Here is a 23,843-nt window from a genome sequence, read left to right as displayed (position 1 = left end):
GGGCAAGAAATCGTGTTATTTTAATAGAAGTTCCCCATAAAATAATAGAATAGAGATCCTTGTAATAGAGATACATTGGGGCAAAAATCATACCTTCTCCTATTTACCTTCAATCAAGCTACCCTGGCAAGACGAAAGAATTAGAAGAATGAGCTTGACCTTGAAAGGGATAAGATTTACACAAGTACCAGCCTGATGCAGTCACTCGTTTCTGCATTTGCTTCAGTTAAGAGTTTAGGGGGGAAAATAAGCTGAGTAATGATATCAAAAGTGCATTCTTCTAACTTGTGGGGGCTCAGACCTATACCTCCTAACATTTATAACTATTTTCTCTTGGCATACTGTGGACACATTTCCTGTATCCCAGGGAAAGATGTTGCCAAAAATAAAAGATGGAGTGATCTTCACTCATCCTGATCAAACAACAATGTGAAATGTTGACCGTGAAGACATTGGCCATGCAGCCGTTAAAAATCCTTTGACTTGCTTGAGTCATTCAAGCTTAAATGCTAAAAAGGAGGAAGATACTGACAAGCCATCCTCTGAGACACCTTGTACTCAGAATCCAGCTTTGTCAGTAATTTCAAGTGGACATAAACAAAGATTGTGCTCAATATTTCCACCCCCCAGAGATCAAGAGGCCAGCTGTCCTTCTAAAGCTTAAAACAGATCCTAGTGAAACCTTCTCTTATGCACTAACGCCAGTACACAGTTCCAGAGAGCTCATTGCACTGTGCAACTGTCTTCCCAGCCGGAGTTGCACACAGAACAGGGCCACTGAGCAACAGCCTTTTATAGCAATTTCAGTTTTGAAAACACATTGCCCAAGTAATAGTTTTAATAGTTGAGCCTTTTCTCAGCAAGAGATATAAGTAAGAAAAAGCCTTTGCTCTGTATTTGTATAAAGCTTTCTCTAAGTGTTCCCTATGAGGCAATTTTATAAGGGAGGTGGTGGAAGTGGTTAACATTTAGCAGTTATGAAACGAAGGTCTGGAGAGATGGAATGGTTCACCCAAAGGTCTCAGAGGTAGTAAGCAGTAGACAATGTACTTGAACCCAACTTCTGGCCTCCAAGGACGCTGTTCTTTCCACTTCATTGTGTCCTGCTGGCCTGATTCAAAAGCTCGCTTCAGGGGATGCTGGTGTCCCAGCATGGTGTCCCTTTTGAGGTATTGCTGAAGCCCCAGTCTCAGGTTCTGGCAATGGTGTCAGCCAGCTCCATTGTACAAAAGCAGATATTGCCAGTTTTCATGCTTTGCATCTGTACATAGCTGACTCACTCACGTGGGATAATTCCATGAGACTTAATCCAAGTGAGTCCTTTAGAGGGCCTCCAGGGACTGGCCCTTTTTTGGACAGCCACCAATAACAACTTAATTGTGCACTGGCTCAGTGAATGTGCGCCAGGCACTCCACTCCACAGGACACCTTCACTGACTGAGTTCATTCACATCTCACAAGGACTCAGAGGGACAGCAACTATCAGCCTTTCCCTTTCCAGAAGAAAGGTCTGGAAGCTTTGGGGACATGCCCTGTTGGGGAAGATGATCAGGGAGCAGAAGTTGTGGATTCATAGTCCAAACATTTAAACCCTGCACAACTACAGTAGGGCCCGTGCCTTCCTATCAGATGTACAGAATTCAAGCACACTATGGGCCATCACAGAACAGTAGCCAACTTGCCTTGGCTCTGGGCCTCAAAAGTAAGACATGTCCGAATGACTGAAAAGAGATGTCAGTTTAGTACTTTAAAACTATCACATTGTGCCGGGCGGTGGTGGCACATGCCTTTAATCCCAGCACTCGGGAGGCAGAAGCAGGTGGATCTCTATGAGTTTGAGGTCAGCGTAGTCTACAGAGTGAGTTCCAGGACAGGAACCAAAACTACACAGAGAAATCCTGTCTTAAAAAAAAAAAAACTATTACATGTTCCTCTGGATAATTCATCAACCATGGGAGTAGAGCCGAAGAGCAGACTCCTCAACCACCAGGAACTAAAGTCTAGCCCTTCCGATGCTTACTCTTCAGGGTCAACCTTCCTCTCAGAGAGGAGGAAAGAATAAAGAGAGCACATCATACTGTTTGAGGTCAGAAGGAGAACTTTGGAGCCTGTGTCTCCAATACTCACAGGTGCTTTTCATGGAATCATCTTTGACCTTTGAAAAGAGCCCATGCTTGAGCTGGGTGTGGTGATGCATACCTGTAACCCCAGCACTTTGGAGGTAGAGGCAGGAGGATCAGGACTTCAGGATCACCTTTGGCAGCATAGCAAGGACAAGGCCAGCCTGGGCTATGTGGAACCACGTTTAGAAAGGAGAGAAAGACAATGTCCCTAGTAAAAAGATCAGTCCCACTAGACCTTCGTTTTCCTCTGGTCTCCAGTGCCCTATAGTCCCTGGCCTGTGGGAGTCTCACGGCTGTTGTTTCCTCCATGCCTGACCCTACTTTGCCCCCAGATAGCTCTCTGAGTAGAAGCTAGAGGAAGGCAGGAAAGCTTACTGAAAGAAAATGTATTAAAGGAGCTACCCAAGGACCAGCAGGCTGTGGGGGCTGGAGGCTCTGACCTCTAGTGTCCTGGTATGACAAGGGCCAGGATGGGCAAGCTGACCACAGGCCTGGCAGGAGTAGCCTCTTTCACCCTGCTGCCTTGTCCAGCAAGTCTCTGAGTCAGCACTCTTGGTGGGTTTGTCTTTCCATCAGAGCTCTCTAAAGTATGTGGCTTCAGATGAGAAGCACACATGGTCTCTGGAACTAAAACAAAAGCATTCTGAATCACCTTTCTCTCCTCCCACTCCAACACACCCCGAGCAGTCATCCATGTAGCCAATGGACCCATCTATGACATAAGGGAGAGCAGTGAGCCTTCTACTAACTGCTGGTGGTTCACCTTGTATGGACAGGAGCAACAACAGCTTATTCTGGGCCTTGGAAGTCACCTAGTACCCCTGCACAGACAACTTAGCAAAAGATCTCCAACACCTCCCCCAGTTAGCATCTCTTATGTAAGCATAACCCAGACTAGGGATCTCTTACCAGTCTAGGCCCACTAAGACAACCCGGTGAGGTGACCTGGCCAACACAGGCAAAGGGAAGGACAGTTGTGTGATTGGAAGTCACCAGGGGTCACTTGGCTGCTTAAGTCCTGCTTACTTCCAACATGACCCGGCAGTAAGTCACATGTTCCCCCCATTGTGTTCATTTGGAAAATATATACAAAAACAGTTCCCATCCACCAGCCGCAGTGGAGTGACACAGTATGTCTCCAGAATGCTCTAGCCAAAGAGGTCTATTTGCGTCCATTATTATTATTGATAATGACTTCCCTGGCTGAGTCTACATTAGAACAGTGGTGGGACTGGAAGCTGCCCACAGATTGACACTCCCTGTGCACCGATGTGAGGATTAATCTCTCAGTGCACAGCTCAGTATCAGCAGGTCACTTGGAGGCTCGTCCTTCAGAACCACAGACTTAGAAGGCAAGTTTGAGGTGGCAGCGGAGCAGTGGGGTAGAGCACATGCGGAGGTGAGGCGGGGGAATCCACAGTGCCGTGGTTACTCATCCCCTGGGTCCTGCAGGCCTCAGGCTGAGCAGTGATGAACGGAGGCTATTGCCCTTGGAAACCACTCACATTTGTCAAGCAGTTCCTCCGGTTCATTTGTTTCCAGCACCGTTGAGTCCCTCTGGCATAATCACCGCACCTTTTGTCAACACAAAGTGATTGTTTAAACGACTCAATCAGATCATGCCATGGGCTACTATTTCCATTTATTATGATTTATTGCCTGTTTAGCACCAAAGTGCCAGGCACATTCAACAGAAGACACACTTGAAAATGCTTTTCCTTTCTGCTCTGGAGGTCCTCAGAATAACAGCAGCCCGCTGGAGGAAAGGAAAGATTATCCATGCTGCCGAGGGTCAGTGACTAAGGACAGTAGAGAAGGAGGTTTAATTTTCCAGTTGACAAAGAACAGAATTCTTCTGTTGTGACTGGTCCTTCAGCTGACCTAGAACACAGTAGTGTAATTAAAGAGAGGGCACTCCTGGCTTTCACAAACTCAGGAAGCCATTTGTCACGGCTACGTGAAAGCGCGGAAGGCAGAGTCCCACATCTACGTCGTCTGTCTCCTGCACTGACCCTCCACACTGGCACTTTCGCGCCTGGATAAAGGGTTATTTAATTGAGTCATGCTTGAAAGACCCAACTACTTATTTTCTTATTAATAATAACATCAGCAATTTAGAATCTGAGGTTGGGGTGAGGGTTGCTGTAACTCTGGTCAGTTATTTTGTGTGTGGGTGGAGATATGGGTAAGGAGCATGTATGCATAAGTTTAGGAGAAGGCATGTGTGGATGCAAGGCAGAGGTTAATAATGGGGTCTTTCCTCAACCCCTCTCCACTTTTGTTTTATTTTTTAAAATTTATTGATGTGTTTATGTGTGAGCTTATGTGCACAGCATGCATGCCAGAGCCCATGGAGACCAGAAGAGGGCATCAGATACCCTGGAACTGGAGTTACAGGTGGATGTGAGCCACCTGATATGAGTGCAGGGAACCGATCCTGGATCCTCTGCAAGATGAGCATTCCCAAGCTCTGAGCCGTTTCTGCAGCCCCCTCCACCTTTAATCTCTCACTGAACCCGAGACTCATCACCTGAGCTTCAGGGATCTCCCTGTCTCCAGCCCAGGGTTCACATCATTTTTAAGGCTTGCTTGTGGTGGTGTCAGCAAAAGAAAGGAGAAACCAGATGCTAGCTGCAGTGTCTGGCCCAGCTGGAAAATCTCAGGAATGGGTTGCTTGTTACAACAATAGCTAATTGACTAAGATAAGTTTCTTTTAATCTCATAAGTGAGTATCAGAATCATATTAATTTACATAGTTAATCATATTAACTTACAAAGCACGTAGCACGGGTACCTCCCTCACCAGTGATAGCTGAGATAGTGGAGGCATGGTTTCCACAATCCTGCTCTGAATGTCTTCTTGGTGCTGATGATAATACAGCAGGAGTTATTCTGTTAAGAAGCCCACTAAATAAAACAACACGCTTTCTTTGGAGCTTAGAAATAAAAATTGGCTGGTGAAGCATAGACTCATTTTTTGTTGTTGTTGTTGGTGGTGGTCTTTTTGTTTGTTTGTTTTGGTTTTTCCAGACAGGGTTTCTCTGTGTAGCCCTGGCTATCCTGGCTATCCTGGAACTCACTCTGTAGACCAGGATGGTCTCAAACTCACAGAGATCCACCTGCCTCTGCCTCTTGAGTGCTGGGAGTAAAGGTGTGTGCCACCTCTGCCTAGCGACTTTCTCATTCTTCATGGACTGGTCACTCACTTCAGTACCCTAGGCAGCACACTGGTCCCAACTATCCATTCTTTCCTCAGCTTCAGTTCAGCTGTCCTCTACTGCTTACAAGGTAATCTGACCACTACCAAATCTTTCCGAATACAGCTAGTGCCTTCAATTTTAATGGTCTTGTGAACTCATGGGGAATGTGCTCAAACACGGATTCTCAATCAGGAGGCCAGTAGCATGAAGGTGGAGAGGCGGAGAATCTGCATTTCCTGAAAGTGCCCCCAAGATGCCACCCAGGAGGTGATACTCGGAGAACCAAGAGTTTAGAAATTCATAGAGAATTTTTCCTGCAAATCTTATAGAGTACATTTTTACATTTTTTTATTTGATAAATACAGTACCATAGTAAAGTTTAGCTAAATCTGAGGTTTCTAACACCAAATGGTATCTTGTAGTTACAGATATATACACAACCACAGCTATATGTGTATATATACACATACATATATGTGTTTGAAATATACACATATACTCAAACATACAGGCTCTTCTTTCAGTTAATAATAAAAGCAGGCTGTGGTCCTGCTTTCCAGAAACATGAACAGCAGTCTCTGACTGATTCATTTGGTTTTGGTTTCTGTGGTCCAGGTTAGACCGTGTGTGCTGTGCACGTGCTCTACCACAGAGCTACACCCCAACACTCTCTTCAAATCTTGTTTTAAAACAGTCTCCCTGAGTCACCCAGACTGGCCTTAAACTCATGAAGCTGCTACCTCAGATGTATATCCACTCTTCTTTCGACTAATTTTTAAATGGTAAAATGTATCTTTCTGATCGAATCTGTATTCTAGGAAAAGGAGACATGTTTACTTAAGATTTCATTACAGTGAACATAACAGAAACAAAGAGGAAAAAGAAAACAGGAAACAGCCACTATATAAAAGATAGGAAGAAATGCTTATGCTTCTCTGAGGAGGTAACAATGAAGACCAAGGGTGTGCTACTGATTAAAATACACTACTTAAACATATGTAAATATGCACATACACACACTATGTGCCAATATAAGATAGAAAACTCTCTTTCTAAAACTAGGCAAACTCACTGCCTTTTCCCCTCTACCTACCCGGCATAATGATTGCTTATCTAAAGGGATAAAGAGAATAGATGATTCTGAAATGGTCTCACCAGATACATGTGAACCTGTTTATCCTCCAATCTGTATTCCCCATCATAGTTATGATGCTCCTGCCCACTGCCATATGAGCTGAAATCCTGAGAGTCTCTCGGGACCCCTGTCTTATTCCCAGATGTCTACAGCTCTCCCGTGCTTCCTGCCCTGACCGGTACATCTCTCACCTGTACAGCATGTCCCATGACCCCTGCCTGGTAACCTCTTCATCAGTGGTCCTCCGTGGTCTTCCAGGCCAGTGATCCAACACTTGTCTTTGATGACCAGGCTTCAAGTCTCCAGTAATTTGCTAACACCTGAATAATGGACCTCGCAGTTCTATGTTCTACAGAGGAAGCCCCACCACAGCTTCATCTCCTGTTATGTCACACCTCAACTGGGAGTGTTGATGAAAAGCTTGATTTTAGTGTAAAAAGAAAGATGGTTGGTTTATCTCTTTGCCTGCTGTTTGCAAGAAACCACTTGAAAGAAAAGTTAATTAAGATGAGAGAGATTATTTTCCTGTGAGATAAAATTGTAAGCAACTTACTCTTCACTTAAGACCATCTCCTAGGGGAGACCTCCTGGAGCCCCAGAATGAAGTTACACTGCACGAGATGCTTCTGTAGTGTTTTCTCTTTTAACTTTCCTTTTATGACATGCTTCACTCAATACCACTTGGCCGCATCTGCCTCTTACAGTAAGCCCCATAACACCAAGGACATCACTTTACCTATGCCCAGTTCTTAAGAGCTGACTCCATATATTACTTTCAACAGAGTAGGTATTCAATTTTAATTAACTACAAGATTAATCATATTTCTCCATCTGAAGAGCAATCATACTTCTGCCTGCTGATACCAATAAAACGAAAAGAAACTCCCTTTGTTGTTCAAAAAGCATCTAAAATGGCATGATGCTCCAATAGAAATGACACACATTTAATATGTTCTAACTGGAGTATAATTTATTTGTCAATATCAGTGGATTGACTCACCCGTTTAGATAAGGAGGAGAAATGTGCCCTTATTCTCCTGTTTAGAAGCCTTCTGACTCTCCACTGTCTAGGGTAAAGTTCTTAATTCCCCTCCCACCTTCCAAGACTCTTCTTGGTGGTTGTTGCTTCATGTGCATTCACAGCACACTGTGAGCTCTGCACTACAGATGGCACTTCTGTCCTACTCTCTGTCTAATGGGCTGTTACTGTCCTTCCAAACACAAACTCAAGCTTCCCTTGAAACACTACAGTTCTCCCAACTACTCTGCATACTCCATCCCTGCTCCTAGGAGCCCCAGACTCTGAAACAGGATGCTGAGTCCTAGAAGGCACCAAGTGTGTCTTACTCACCTCCCCAGGGCCTCGTAAAAATCTGCAAAGTATGTTTCACAGAGATACTTGGATCTGGTCACTTTTTACCAACCAAATCCAAGCACTGCATTTCCGCCTGAGCCTGCACAGCGACGTCCTGACCAGATTTGCTTTCATCCACAATCTAGTCTGCATGCAGCAGCCACTGGCCTCTCTACTTGCTTCTAGGCAGTGCACAACACAGTGCCTTTCATTGTGATGTGTATACAAACATAGATAGCACTGTATTTTGATCACATTCGCTTCCATCCACTGTCCTCCCTTGGACCCCCACCCAGCGCCCTTCCTCTTCCCAAACAGTCTCTCTTCTGCTTTTCTGTAAAATACATAGGTAGATAGATAGATTAGACAAACAGATTAGATAGATCATAGCTAGATTGACTGATTGATTCTGCATAAGAGAAAAGATGCACAATTTGTCTTGAGTAATGGGGGAATCATTACTCAATCTTCTCTCCACTCTCCCTTCTTTAGACCATTTTATCCCTATCATCACTTTTCTACTTTCATGTCATTTTTTTTAAATCTAGATTTTTGCATATAAGAGAAAATATGTGACATTTGTTTTTCTAAGTCTAGCATGATTTCCAATTCCATCCTTGACCCCACAAATAACACAATTTCATCCTACTTTACGGGTAAATCCTCTCTCTCTCTCTCTCACACATACACACACACACACACACACACACACACACACACTCACACTCACACACACACACACACACATACACACACACACACACACACACACACACATACACACACACACACACACACACACATACACACACACACACACACACACACACACACTCACACTCACACACACACACACACACATACACACACACACACACACACACACACATACACACACACACACACACACACACACACACACATACACACACACACACACACACACACACCCATGCACACACAGCATATTTTCTCTAACCATTCATGTGATGATGAACATCTAGAATGGTCCTACATCTTGGCTATTGTGTATACAGCAATAAATATGAACGTGTCAGTATCTCTGTGGTGCGCACTGAGATTCCTTTGGGTAATCCAGGAGTAGAATAGCTGGATCATACCATAATTCCATTTGTTTAGAAAAGCCTCCATACTGATTTATATATTGTCTCCACTAGTTTCAGTTCCCTAGACAGTAAATAATGGTTCTATCCCGTACATACTACACACACACACACACACACACACACACACACACACACACACACACGCCATGCACATGTGTGCACATCCTCACCAGCATTTGTCTTGTTTGTTTGTTTGTTTGTTGATAGCCAGACTAACTGGGGTAAAATGGAATCAGCATTTTCCTGATGGCCAAGGATGTGGAATATCTTTTTGTGTACTTACTGGTAATTTGTATTTTTCCTGAGAACCCTCTGTTCAACTTACTTGGCTGTTTATCACTTGGCTGGTTTTCCCTCTGATGACTGTTTTCTCTGCTGTGTCCATTGCCCATTGCTGGTCCATACCAGCTGGAGTCCTTACAAAGTCCTCCAGACGTCTATGTCTTGAAGTACTTTCCTACTTAGTCCTCTGGCAGTTTCAGAGATTCGGGTCATAAAGTCTTGGATCCATTTGAAGTCGTGCAGGTGAAGATGAGGCGCCATTTCATTTTCCTGGGTGTAACTATCCATTTGTTGAAGATGCTGTCTTTTCTATGATGTGTATTTTTGGCATCTTTGTTAAATATAAAGTAGCTGTAGCTCTATGGGCTTATTTCTAGGTCTGCTATTCTATTCCATTTGTTTATATGTCCATCTTTGTACAAAAATCACACTATTTTGCTACTGTGGCTCTGTAGTATGTTTTGAAACCAAGTATTATTCCTTTAGCATTGTTCTTTTAGTTCAGAATTGCTTTGGCCATGGGGTGCCTTTTATGCTTCCCTGGGAATGTTAGGATTTTTTCCTAGATCAATGAAGAATATCATTGGGACTTTAATTCTGGCAATTTTTGACCTTGAAAGTCTTTCCATCTTTTAATATCTTCTTAAATTTTGTGTGTGTGCACTTTTGTATTATGTCTGAAGGTTCATATCAGACTTTCTATCAATACCTATTGGCATATTAATTTTCTGTCTCTTGCACTACCATGGAAAGGTCCATGAAGATAGAAAGGCTACCATTTCCAGAGTCCATTTTCAGTGTACAGAACTCTGTAACATAAAAAGTAGAGGCTGAATTTGTTTAATTTAAAAAGTAAGGTGAATAGAGAAGCTGGGAACTGGGTCAAGGGATAGGGAAGAAAAGAAAGGCTTTAAAAAAGGTAACACTGGTGGGGCTGAAGAAATGGTGCTACAGTGAAGACCACTGGGGGCTCTTCCAGAAAACCTGGGTTCCGTTCCTAGCACTTACATAGAGGTGTACAACTGCCTGAAAATCCAGTGTCAGGGAACCAGATGCCCTCTTCTGGCTTCCTTGGGTACTACATGCACACATTACACAAACATATGCAGGTAAAACATGCATAAACATAAAGAAGAAAAGGAGAAAGAATAAATAACAAAGCTAGCTATAGAACTAAGTTTTAGGAAGATCTCGCTAAGATGTGGTACTGAGAGATTGCATAGTTTGGCTCTAGACAAAAGGCTTTGCTTCCACTGCCTTTCTTCCCTTTTAAACACTCCAAAATATCTAAGAAAGGGGCACACTCTTTGTCTTCTATGGTCATATCAACAGAGAATCACTTGTTGCATTCCACTGTGGGATTGCCCCTAAAAGTGACTTAATCTGGCTCCTGAATTCTGTCCATGAACCATTCACTGAGGAGCCTAAAGCCTCCTAAGGAAGATTATTTGAGGAACTCTGAAGGTGGGTGTAAATTTAGCTAGAGTTAGGCATATATCCTGTGATATACTTCCATCTCTGGCAAGATGTAGCTATGATTGGTTACCATCAGTTCTTGCGCCCAAACAAAACGGCACCTGTGATTGATAATTTTCAGTTCTCTGCCACTTCAGACAGGGCTATATTTCTGTGATGAAGAACATGGTACTTGAAAGGCTTTGAGATTAAAAGTACCTTATAAAGATTTAAGTAAACCCTCTTTAATTCAGAATCTTATAACTCCATGAACTCAGAATTTATCATCAGTTTCAATGGGCTGAAACTTATTTTGGTCTGTGGTAAATGACACGGAAGGAAGTTACTAAGCCAAATAGTGGGAGAAACATTGGCAAAGGTGAGATCTGAGTCCTTCACCTGCCTTCATAAAGGTTTTCGCACTATTATTTTTCTCATTTTTAAAAACTGAGATGTAATTCACATACAGTAAAACTGGCTCTTTTCATGTATATTTGTGAGGTATTTTTCAAAACTACATAAAATTATATTATCACATGTGTAATCCCAGCACTTAGGAGGCAGAGGCAAAAGGATCAAGAGTTCAATGTCATTCTCAGTTATGTAGCAAGTTCAAGGATGGACTGAGTTATCTGAGACTTGTATCAAAAACAATAGTAAGTAATAAACAGTCATTGCAATTGTGAACTCTCAACTACCATGGCTGACTGTACCAAGTCTGCAAAGAGTGGACCCATCAATGGTGTCAGGCTTAGATGGGGGAGGACTAGGGAGTCCTACCTCACTCCTGGGATATTTCCTACTAATAGATTCAGGGAAAGAAGTCATTGACTTCATACGTGTACCCACCAGTGACCCCACTGGACTTTAATGGCTAGTCCCCAGCCAGTGATCACGCAGATTCTCCTGTTTAAATTAAATGGGTCATCAAACAAAACCAAACATCATAAATGAGGGTGGGAAGGGATTGGAGGAGTGGTGACAGAGGTGAGAGACACATGAAAGGGTGGGGAGGAAATAGTAACCATTATGCATTGTGGACAGGTATGAAACAGTCAAAGACGCAACAGTTAGTAATAACTTTAAAGCAACAAAATAACTATTATATTACCACTGTCATGAACCAAATGCAGAACAGTCCCACAGCCTCTAACATCACCCCGGTCCCATGTCCACCAGAGTCAAGCTCCTCCCACACACAGCTCCAGGGAACCTCCACTGAGCTTGCCTGTTAGAGAATGTTCAATAAATGTCAGTTATATACTCTATCGCCTTCTGAATCAGGTGTTCTTTTTTTCATTTAACATAAAGCATCTAAGATCCACTTGTGTTTTGGGGTGTACAGCTAATTTGCTTCATTTCATAGCTGAATAATATCCCACTGTGTTCATTCATTTACCAGTTGATGGACAGCTGGGCTGTTACATTGCTGGTAAAATTCACCATAAAAATATAAGTCACAATAAAAATCCACACAAAGGTTTTTATGTGGATATAAGTTTTTATCATACTGAGACAAATCAATTGGATGATAAACAAATGTTTAACTTTTTAGGAAATTGCCAGACTACTTTCTCAAGTAGCTATTCATTTCCAGTCACAAGGCAGGGAAGGTCAGCAGCCATGATTTCAGTCAGTCACTGTTGCTAAGTTCCAACCACAATGTAGGGACCCAAGTGCTTCTCCTTAAGATCCTAACTGTCACCGTCTACTAATGGCATTGACCACCTTTTCATGTGCTTATCTGCTACCCATATACTATCTTGGTAATGGGTCAATTGGCAATTGGCAATTGGCACCTTTTCGTCACTTAAAAACCTAGGTCTGTACTATCAGTTTGATAGCTAATACATGTATGTGTGAGCATCACGTTCCATAGAGCTCACTTCACTTGATCTTCACAGTCTGGGAGGGAAGTAAAATAGGTTTTACTCCATGTTGCCAGGAGAAACAGAGGTTGAGGATGGTCATATGACTTGCTGAGTTCACACCATGAGACAGAACTGGAGCCAGAAGCAAGGCTTCCCAGTTCACACTCTCCACAAGTTGCTGGATTAACTCCTGTCTACCTTCCCTGCCCTGTGGCCACTTTTCTGACCAACTCCCAGCTCCAGCAAAACTATGCCATGGAGCCCAATCCAGCTAATGCTTAGAGGATGTTCTAGTAACCAAGTGTCCCCTGACTTTCAGAGATTTTTTTTAAGTCAGTCTTTCTTCATACTGTAGGCTGGCACAAAACTGGCTTCAAACTGGCTGCTATCCTTCTGCCTCAGCCTCTCAAGTGCTGTAATTCCAGACATAAGCCACTCCACCAGGTGATTAGGATTTTTTTGTTGTTGTTGTTGGTGGGTTTGTTTTTTTGTTTGTTTTTGCATTTTAAGTAGCATTGGAAGACATTATCTCTTCCTGAACTGCTTTTACTGTTTAGAAAGATGAGAATAGTCAAGGTTTGGCCATGGGCCCTGGATTACAGAGTCATTTGCCCTATTCTCACTTAGGAGCTTAGTGGTTCTGGCCAATTTCTTGATTTAAGCTCTAGTTCTCTAACCCTGAGGGAGGATAACAGCTCCATAGTTCTCAGAACTGCTGTGGGAATTTCAAGCTGACATATGTGATGCGCACAGCCAAGCACCAACTCCTATGAAGCATTCCCTGGGTAGCAGTTCCATCCTGAGGTACCCTCGCCCGCCCCGAGGACTGCCTTTCTGCCTTGGAGAAACTCAAGGGGTGCCTTGACTCACACTTTTAATATGAGTGTGAATGTGAAGCTTCAATACCCAAGTGCAGCCACTTAAAAGTTACAATGTTATAACACCCCAGTAGTGAAGTTACAATGTTATAACACCCAGTGGACACACACCCTCCATAGTGAAGTTACAATGTTATAACACACAGTGGACACCCCCCCAACAGTGAAGTTACAATGTTATAACACCCAGTGGACACCCCAGTAGTGAAGTTACAATGTTATAACACCCAGTGGACACCCCAAGAGTGAAGTTACAATGTTATAACACCCAGTGGACACACACCCTCCATAGTGAAGTTACAATGTTATAACACACAGTGGACACCCCCCCAACAGTGAAGTTACAATGTTATAACACCCAGTGGACACCCCAGTAGTGAAGTTACAATGTTATAACACCCAGTGGACACCCCAAGAGTGAAGTTACAATGTTATAACACACAGTGGACATACTCCAAGAATGAAGTTACAATGTTATAACACCCAGTGGACCCTCCAATAGTGAAGTTACAATGTTATACACCCAGTGGACACCCCAATAGTGAAGGCCATAACAATAGCTCCCAACTGGAAACAGTGCTTTAGAAAGAGTAGAAATACAACAGAATAATTAATTTGTTCAAAAAATATTAACATACATATTTTCTATTTATATTTTGTTACAAAAACTAATGGTTGAATGGATCCAAATGAACCTATATGGTTTGAACACCATCCTTGCAAAGCTTTTTTAAAAACCAAATAGCTTTGCATTGCTGACCTTAATTATATTTCTATTTTCTGTAATATTCTAAATTAGAAGCAAATGGATTCTAGTATAGCCACATCTGTATTCTCTAACCCTAGCCACCTGTAGTGTATATCAAGAGTAGTTCCAAATCCACACATCACTTTGCAGGACAACTTTAGCCAGTTAGAAGTAAAAGAATTTTTGTGTCAAAATCAGTGTTTCTAATATCTAACACCAGTGTTTGCAACTCAATCCTAGCCCAAGGAGTGACTGTAAGAATATTTTAAAATATGTAGCATTATCCCTGCCTCCAAAAGATCTAAGTTTATTGTCTGTTGAATACTGCCCATATTTCCAGCATTTTCACAGTTCAGTGCTCTAACCCTAATGACTGTCTGAGTCCAGTGTTCAGATAAATGACATTTCCGAGTCCCCATTAGGAAAGAAATAGATCTGCTTCTGACAGCCACTTCAGATGGAGTCTCTGTTCATCGCTCCAGAAGAACAGATGAGTCCCCATTTCTCAATAAGAACCAGAGATAGCACAGGCATCGAGCAGCAGTGTTTAATGGTCAGGAAGCCATTCAGCACCCTTCTCCATTACCTGTAGGCTGTGCAGCCTTCAACAAATCACTGAACCCTCATTTATCAGTTTCCCTCTCTGTAGAATGGGTCAGTTTGTGTGTGTGCTGTGAGTTCAGTTCAAGGTGTCTGGCACCTCAGCCAGTGTGCCGAAACCAGTGCTCTTACTGATGTTAGTTAGTAGTAGTAACACGCAGTAGTGATGTTACTATTATCCTCCTGAGCATCCTGAGCTAAAGGGCATGGCCTGGGCCTGAGCTGGGTACCAAAGAGCAATGTAGGAACCCAGGAATTTAGAAGAAACCCAGGTGAAGTAGGAAGAGATGACAGGTTTTCTTTCTCCCACCATAATCTCTGGGCCCCTTTTGAGAGTCTCCCCACCTTAGTCCTCAGCAAAGGTTACTATCAACTCTTCTTTGACTTGTAGTCAAAACTCTGCCACTGAGATATACCTCCAGCATTCTTCCTTTATCTGAATTGTGCGTTCAACTGTACAGATTTTTTACTGAAGATAGGCATCTGGAAAAACAGATATTGTTTGCTACAATAAGCAGTGCCTTCCTAGCAGGCCAGATCCTTGGTTACTACAGCTTTGGTGATATTTCATAAAACAAGATGCTGATGTATATAAGAGGTTTACAAGAGGGTTTTAGCGTGTGCATGCATGCATTCCTGTGGAGATCACAAGACAACTTTGTGGAGCTAGTTCTCATCTTCCATCTTTACACCGTCTCCAAGCATTAACTCAGGTCTCCAGGTATACACAGCAAACACTTTTTCCTGCCTAGCCATCTCACCAGCCCAAGGAGATTTTTTTTAATGTCAGCATATAAAGTGAAATTTAATTTGTTAATATTGCTGAGCTCCTACAATATAATTTAAGAGACCATATATTTTTAACTCAAAAATAACCGTGTGTGCATAATCTGTGTTATCTATAAAATGTATACTTAAGTATCAATTGGTTTGTGCTGTGGATATGTTCTGTATGCTGTGAATGTATTGCTCTGATTGGTTGATACATAAAATGCTGATTGGCCAGTAGCCAGGCAGGAAGTATAGGTGGGACAAGCAAAGAAGAGAATTGTGGGAACAGGAAGGCTGAGTTAGGAGTCGCCATCCAGACACAGAGGAAGTGAGATATAAAAGTACTGGTAAGCCACAAGCCATGCAGCAACTTATAGATTAATAGAAATAGGTTAATTTAAGATATAAGAACAGATAGCAAGAAGCCTGCCACGGCCACATAGTTTATAAGTAAAAATGCGTGTTTACTTGGGTCCAAGTGGCTGGCTGCAGGGCCACAGGAGCTGAACAGAACCAGGAAAACTTTAGCTACAGGTTTGTGTTCTAGAAGAGATGGGAACTTGATAAAAATGAAAATAGGAAGGGTAAGAAATGTAATCCTAACCTAAGATGGGGACCTGTTTCTCTCACAATGTAGTTTAAGACATTTGGGATCTATTTTGTCTGTGGCCTCTTCAGAACATTCCACAGCACAATAGTCAATGGTGCAGGGACGAAGCCTTTCAAGCAGTTGATGAGATTAAGGAGGAAAGGACATCCGTAAAGTTTCAAGGGAAATAACTCTGCCCTTGGAACCAGAGCTTCTGCCTATCCCTCTCCATAGTCAGCCAGCAGGAAAGTGAAGAACTGTTCCCAGCATGCTCTCTGTTGCTCGCTTCCCTCCTCCATCACTCTTCCACCAGACCTATTTTCTCTCTGACATTGCCATCCTCCCTTTCAAAACAGAACAAACTCACTCTGGACAGATTATACTTTAAATGTGACTCTTTTGCCCTGAAGTGTTTCTTCTAGTACAATTTGGTTTCAGGCCTTCTCTTTCCATTTGTGGAGCAGATGTTTCATTCCCTTATCAAATATTCATCAAGCACTCATATTTTGTGTCAAGCACAAAATGCACAAGTTTTTTGTGTTAAGCCCACTGTGATGAACAAGACCAGTGTGATCGTCATCTTCATGATGCGTACAACTAGTTTTTGAGACTGATGTCATCCAGTAAACAGTAAACCTATATAAGTACTAAGAATATAAAACCAGATGCTGTTTGAAGAGTCGTGTTTGCTATATATTGGAGCTCTCTGGAATAACAGTCAAGAGCCCTGAAGGGTAGAAGAGAACCCTCCAGTGTGCACAGCTAGGAGGAGAGCCTTCTGCAGCAGGCAGGGCAGTTGACAAGAGCATCCCCACATGAGCTACTAAGCAGAGAGCAATTGGGGGCAGGGGGTGAATGGAGATGAAGCTGTTGAAAATGTCAGGACCCAGATCCTGCAGGCTTTTGTAGACTGTGCTCATCATTTGAGTTTTAATCTAAGAGCAGTGAAAATCTACTGAAAATTTAAGTAAGAATTGACATGATCCAACTTATCAAAGATATTGTCACATGTGTTACATGGAGTCGCTGGAGTTGCTCAAGCGTGGAAACAAAGAAGAGTGGTTCCTGGCCATGGCTCACGTGGCATGGATTCCTGCAGCTCCTCTGTCCAAAGCCATGTCCCCGGCCCAGCGCCTGAAACCAAACTGGCTTCCTCATGCCAAGTCAATCCCTGGCACAGAGAGATGGTGGTTGGTGCTGGTTCACCATCTACTACACTTCTCTGAACAGTGCCGACACTGATTTTTGAAATTGAGAATGTCCATATTCTCCCCAAAGGAATATATCCACTTGTGGCCTCTTAATGTGATCGTCTTGTCATCCTTTACTAGCTGCATCCTTCCAGGGACTGCCCCATATCTTGAGTTACAGTGGTAAAAGAGAAGGTAAAGTTGCTACAGCCTACTTGTATTTCAAGACAGGACTAATAAAACAGATGCACTGGATTTGTGAGATAAGAGAAGGAAAGGGATCCAGGATGACATCACGTGATTACAGCACCATCTACCATGGAGAGACAATGAGGAGGAATGGAGCATAGCTTGGGAGGGAAGGTTTCCGTTTTCTAGTTGAGGTATTGAAGATGGCAATACATTTTTCAAGGAGAGATATCAAGAAGGCAGATGGATAAACCAGCATAGAATCATCAGGTAGGACAGAGCTCAACAGGAACATTGGAAACTTTGCAAACAAGCTTCACAGATAGGAGAGCATGCCCAGTAGAGACTATGGTGGGGGGAAACGACCGAAGACTAAAGCCCTGATAAGGTCACAGAAGGGCAGAGTGAGGAGCAGGGGACTGGGGTGTCATGAAGCTATGGGTCCAGTTTGTCTATGGAAATACTTGTCTGTGTGAGAATGTGGTATGTGAAGGTGAATACACAAAGGCATCCTCTGAATTTGATGCAAAAGTACCACTGAGTTGGGTGTAGTCAGAGAGCAAACTCTAATGAAGCAAATTTGGTTCTAGCCAGTGTTGCTGGGATAGTGTTTGGACAGAGCCGCAGCAGAAATCCCAGCAGGCCTGTTGTGGCTGGTTTCAACTTTGTAGGATGCACCCCTGTTACATATCCTGTTAGAACATCTTAGAGAAGATGCAGTGGAAACATCTTCCTCAACCACTGCGTAAATGTGCATGATCATGTACCCTAGCCTGTACCGGGCACATCATCACATACCCAGTTTGTGCCCAGGTCCATGATCACATATCTTAGCCTGTTCCCAGGTACAAGAAATAAAGAAAGAAGGAGGGGAAAAGAAAAAGGAAAACAAAAACAAAAAACATGGTCTAAAGGAATCAGGCCATGGAATTAGGAATCAAATTACTAAATTTGAATAATTCTTTCATTGTACACCATGATGTCATGAACTTTAGAGTCTGAAAGATTAGAGAAGGGGTCTTTCTGTCCCTAACTCATCTCACCTTGGTGCCGTAGGTGACAGGTCAAAGTATACAGAAGGGCTGTCCACTGAGGTGCCTTATGGAGTTCCGAAAGCTCATGCCTGTGTGGGTACTGCGTGTCCAGCACAGAACTATAGAGCTCCTTTACTCAAAAATTAAATATATGCACATATATAGATTCCTACCTCTGAAATGTTATACTTTATACACAGTTAATTTTTATTTCTGATTAATTTTCTTTATAGGAAGTAGCTTAGAGCCCAAAAACTCTTAGTTTCTCCTCCAGTTTTTAATCACTTATTAAAAATCTCTTGAAAAATCTTTTTATACTGACTTGTAGATAAACCCGTCTTTATCTTGTCATAGGGAGAGTTACTGGAGATAGGGAAGAGTAGAAGGAAACAGAATAAGGCTCCAGGAATGATTCCAGGCCGACTAATGACAGCTGCTTACATGTGTGAATTAATTTTTTCACGGTCTGAAGAGAACTCTCCTGCTCAGCCCCACGCGTATGGTTGATGAGATAGTGGGGAACAAATGCTAAGTACTCTGGTGGGGGACAGGACCAGTGCCTTTACAGTCTCACAGGCTTTGCCTTATTTGCATGGCAATTGGATGAGACAATTTTCTCAGTCAGTAAAAGGGGAAAAGAACCCCAAGTGTTACTCTTGGGTGGCATTCTATAATTTTGGTCAAGCTACTTAGCCTCCTCTCTGCTTCAACTCCTTCTTTAGGAAATGGCATAAATAATGCCAACCTTCTGCCTGTGTCTCAGAAGTAGTTTAAGGCCAGCTAATTGACTCTACCATATGTGATGGAATGGAGGGGGAAAGAGCTGTTAACATGAAACATCATTGCCATGGTCCCGGTCAGAATGAATATTGCACAAACTACCCCAGGTCTTTTGAATGGTGTGTTCAACTGCTTATGGCAACGTTTCCCTATATTGGCAAGGTGCCACTTTCTATTGAACTTTGATTTTAACACTAGCCCACAGTAGGACATATTGCCGTTTGCACTGAACACATCCACTAATTCCATATTATTCCTAAAGTAACCAAGGATTCTTGGTTTATGATGTGAAAATATTCACAGATACCAGTTTATGGAGAGAAGGAAGATAACACTGTGCCCAGAATAACCTGTTCAGATTTCACATCAAAGGAGAAACTTTTTACAGCTAATTTGGTATTTTAAAGGTGGCCAGATTGTTGGGGAAAATATCAGCTCCATTATTCTCTTTTTCTCCTCATCTAAGTCACTATTAGAAGTGCTATATAAAAATTCTCAACTTTTAAAACAAAGTAGACTCATGGTATGTGTGGACTGGATACACACAAGAATCCTTGATGAACTCTGACCCGTTACAGAGGTCAGAATGGAATCACATCCTAAGGCTGAAGGGGGCGGGGGAGGCTCTCTTAGCTACTAGTGGAGAAAGATCACCAGCTACCCAGAATTCAATATGAATGTGGCTTCTCTCTCACTCCCGCTCATATATCAATTCCTTAGAGAAAATTACATTCTAGAACGATATTACAAAACTTGAGGGTTTTCAAAGGTCATGAGACATATTCCTCACAAATATCAAGGGTTCCTGAATTAGATTTCCCTGCTTTATTTTTGCCTTAGGGTAAAGAAATTCAAGGGGAATGTTATTGTTCGTGGTCGTAACTAACTCATCTTTGATTTCTCACACATCTGTTCCCTACTTGACTTCTGGCCAGTGATTTGTTTTAAGTCATTTCTTACAACACATACATATGTTGTAAGTTGTTCAATCCTTTTTGGAAGTAAACGAAGTACATCCTCAATGGATGTTGAAGCTAGGCTTTCTTAGCTAGCTTCAGCATCTTAGTTTATCTTAGTCTAGGAGCCATCCCTGTTAAAACTACCAAAAAGAAAAAAGAAAAATCAAAAACAATGATTTTCTTTTTAAGGCAAGAGAGCAATGATAGTTTTCAGATGAATCAATCCAAATCCCAAAATTATCAGGCAATTGCTGAGAATTGTGCTTTGAGCGACACCTAATGGTTGAGAAAAATCACTAGCCGACTCCTTTGAAGAGGGCTCAGACCTGTCTGTGTTTCCTAAATCCTGGCTCTTACCCATCTTCCTCAGAATCCCCGGGTGCTGCTAAAAACAAAAAGGAGCACCTGGTCCCTTCACTGCTGCTGGCCAGGGCCGCTGGGCAGTGTAGTTTCATAACCACCGTGAAGGCTGAGAGTCATTAGTTTAAGTATTGTCAGGTCCATGCTAGGCTTGACACCAGAAGTTAGACCAGGCTGAGGCAAAGGGCTCAGGCCCGAGCTGTGCCTTGAACTCTTGGGCATAAAGGAGGCCCAGGGTCGGGTGGGGAACGGAATCCCTGGGCGCGGCTGGCTGCCCTCTTGGCAGTGAGGGGGTGCTGGCGGGGCCCTGGAGAGCAGCCGCCAGGCTGCCAGCCCACGGCTCTGGCGAGGGGGGGAGCTGAGCCCGGGGACGTGGCGCGCCCTAACGCTGTGCTTCGTGTCCGCAGACGAACCCCACGCCTGGAGTGCTGCCGCTGCCGCCGCCCCAGGCCTGCCGGAAGTAGGCGTCTCCCTCGAAGACATCCTCTCTCCATTCTCTCCATCACATCCAGCCCCACCCTCCGACCCTTCTTCCCACCAGATAGGCCCAGACCCAACTTGGGATATCCAAAGGGAACACGACGTTAGGAAACCAAAGGAGCTTTCGGCCGGCGGCCAGAAGAAGCAGCGCCTGGGGGAGCAGAGGGAGCGCTCGGCGAGCCCGCGGCACAGCAGCGCGCGGCCGAGGCCGGAGGAGGTGCCCGGCGGCCAGGGGAGGCCCGAGGCCGGCAGGCCCGCCTCGGAGGCGGCCGACGGGAAGGAGGCGCTGCGGGGCCGGCGCGAGGGCCCCGGGGCCGCGGGCGCGCGGGAGGCCGAGGCCAAGGTGGGCGTGCGCTCGGGGTCCCGACCCGCGCCGCGGCCCACGGCAGGCGGCCCGGCGCGCAAGGCGGCGGTGGCGCCGGGGCCCTGGAAGGTGCCGGGCTCCGACAAGCTGCCGGGCGCCCTGCAGCCCGGCTCCTCGGCCGCGGGCAGATGAGGGGCCCCCAGCCGCCTCCACGCAGGCCGTTCTTCCCGGGTTCCGTCTCACGGCGTTTTAATTTATTTTCACTGTCACACGCATAGATCCACTCGAGACGCCGAGGCCTGGGAGCATCGGTGTGCGACGCGCCAAGGTGTGCTCGCAGACCTAAACTGATCCTAAAGCCCCCGGTTCCATGGTGGGAGCTTTGGCAGCTATGGAAGAACCAAAATCACGCAAACATCACAGAGAGACAGTGCAGTGTAGCTTTAGTTTAAAAAGAGAAAGAAAAAAAGTTTCCCCCACTGCATGAAGGTTTCGGATGTCATCCAAACTTTATATCAAGAAACTGGACAAGTTCAGAGCAATCACAAACTGGAATATCGCCTTAAAAAAATCAAACTGCACGGAGCAAGCGGAAACTGAGACAAGATTATATCTTTTAATTGATCTAAAGTGTTGTAAATAAATCGTTCTTGACAAATCTAGACAGGGGTTAAAGGGTTTCTTTGAAACATTAAGAACTGTTCGCCCATGACGTTTCCATGGCTCACCCTCGGCATCCACCAACGGTATTAGCACCGTTCCCTGCCTCCTGCAGGATGAGTTAGAAACCTAGTGAATTCATTGGTGTGATGCCGTTTTTACTGCCATTTCTGTGATCAAGTCATTTCTGTACATTTTCAGTGGTAGGGAAAAAAGGTTTTAAAAATTGTATCCTAGGGAACAGTTTGCCGTAAGTCAGAATTTCGCGGGTTAGCGCGTAGATCTTAATTGGTTTTCTTCTAAAATATGAGTTTTATAATCAAAAGACCGTAATCTGTTTCATCGAGATTGGCAACGCTGCAGTTCCTTCCTGAAACGGCTTTCCTGTCATACCAGGCGCAGAGAGATAGGTAGCTGCTTGTTTAGCAATGTTCTATTTTACCTATTTTATTGTCTTATTTTAAAACCTCTTCGTTACTTCATTTGCACTTTGACAAAGTATTTGTCCTATATTTCTCAAATTAGAATGAATCTCTAATATTAAAAACATGATAACTAATTTATTTTCATTAAAGAACATGAGTCCTTTGGCATCCTTTCTGTTTATCTTTCCTTATTTGATGTCCCTTTGGTTCCCATTTGGTTTGCTTTCGCCTTGTATAATGTTTTTTATTATACTAACAATCTATAGATGATCCTTTATGTTACCCCGGTTACCATCACAGGTCAATGATTGACCCTGTAGTAAAACTGTAAAACGTTAGCCTCAATCAGTTATCAACAGGTACTTATTAGCTGCGCATATTAAAAGGCAAGATGTCTAAAGACAATTTGTTATGAATATATTTTGTGTAATTGAGGCTTCATTCCTTCCCATATTTTGCCCCTTTCACAAGTTCCAAAGCAAATAAGACTCCTCACCCCTCTGCACTTGTAGTCAAATAAGTAAAAGGGGAGGTCAGGCCCGTCACACCTGGTCACACGGAAAAGCTGTCCCCAAGTGAGTCTTTCCCTCTTTGTAACCTAGTTTAATTCCCATCAGACATAGGGATAGTTGTTTGACAAGCCAATATGGCCGAAAGCCTCATATGAAGGGTCTTGCAGCTTGTAAAAGTAATTTCCAAAATGAAACACATTCATCATAAATAAAAGCACAAACACATGTAGTGGTTTATACTTTTGGTTTAATCTCAATTTGTCTTTCTCCCCTGGACTAGAAATCCAGTGTAGTTTGCCATTAATTTATTGAATCTGGTTTTGGACAATACTTCTGTAGTGTAGCTGCACGTCCTGGTACTGTATCCTCTGACCTTTATTTTCCATGTTACAGAAGGAAAAAAGCGGAGATTACGCTTGCATAAACTCTAATTTGCACAGTTCACAGCTACTACTTGTGCAGTAATTGCTTTATGCGGCTGTAATCCATAACCTGTGAAGACAGCACATCATCTAAATCTCATTCCAAATAATACTTCTGTGTAGTGTTAGCTGTGAATTTACCCTGTACAGCTGTATCTCTATAAATATAATTCCATGTATTAATAGTCACAGAAAGACTGTAAGTGAGCAACTATTTTTATGAAACGCACCACTATGGATAAATTAACTTTTACAGAAATCTTGTTTACTGTATGATATTCTAAAACACTGTCAAATAAAATATATATCCAAAAATCTTTTCTTTTTCCAACTATATAAACTGTGTGTTAATTTGAATTCAGTAAGGACCAGAGGTTACATCTATTTATTTATTT

General features: G+C 43.3%; 1 protein-coding gene across 11 annotated transcripts in view; it reads left to right on the top strand.

The window, feature by feature from the left end:
* Magi2 (membrane associated guanylate kinase, WW and PDZ domain containing 2) overlaps positions 1-22,743 on the top strand; it is a 1,438,220-nt gene extending 1,415,477 nt beyond the window's left edge. For 7 of the 11 annotated variants that reach the window (XM_052720134.1, XM_052720125.1, XM_052720126.1 and 4 more), the window contains one exon: positions 21,053-22,743. In XM_052720134.1, coding sequence (XP_052576094.1) covers positions 21,053-21,621 — 569 coding nt within the window. In that variant the 3' untranslated portion in view covers positions 21,622-22,743. The remainder of the gene's footprint in view (positions 1-21,052) is intronic. The other 4 variants (XM_052720129.1, XM_052720133.1, XM_052720132.1 and 1 more) reach the window with 2 other exon arrangements.
* Positions 22,744-23,843: the final 1,100 nt, after the last annotated feature.

Source organism: Peromyscus californicus, unplaced genomic scaffold, assembly GCF_007827085.1.
Source record: "Peromyscus californicus insignis strain IS unplaced genomic scaffold, ASM782708v3 Scaffold_6__1_contigs__length_162567912, whole genome shotgun sequence".
Taxonomy (NCBI): domain Eukaryota; kingdom Metazoa; phylum Chordata; class Mammalia; order Rodentia; family Cricetidae; genus Peromyscus; species Peromyscus californicus.
Note: the sequence above shows the minus strand (reverse complement) of the source record. Positions and strands in the feature narration are given on the sequence as shown.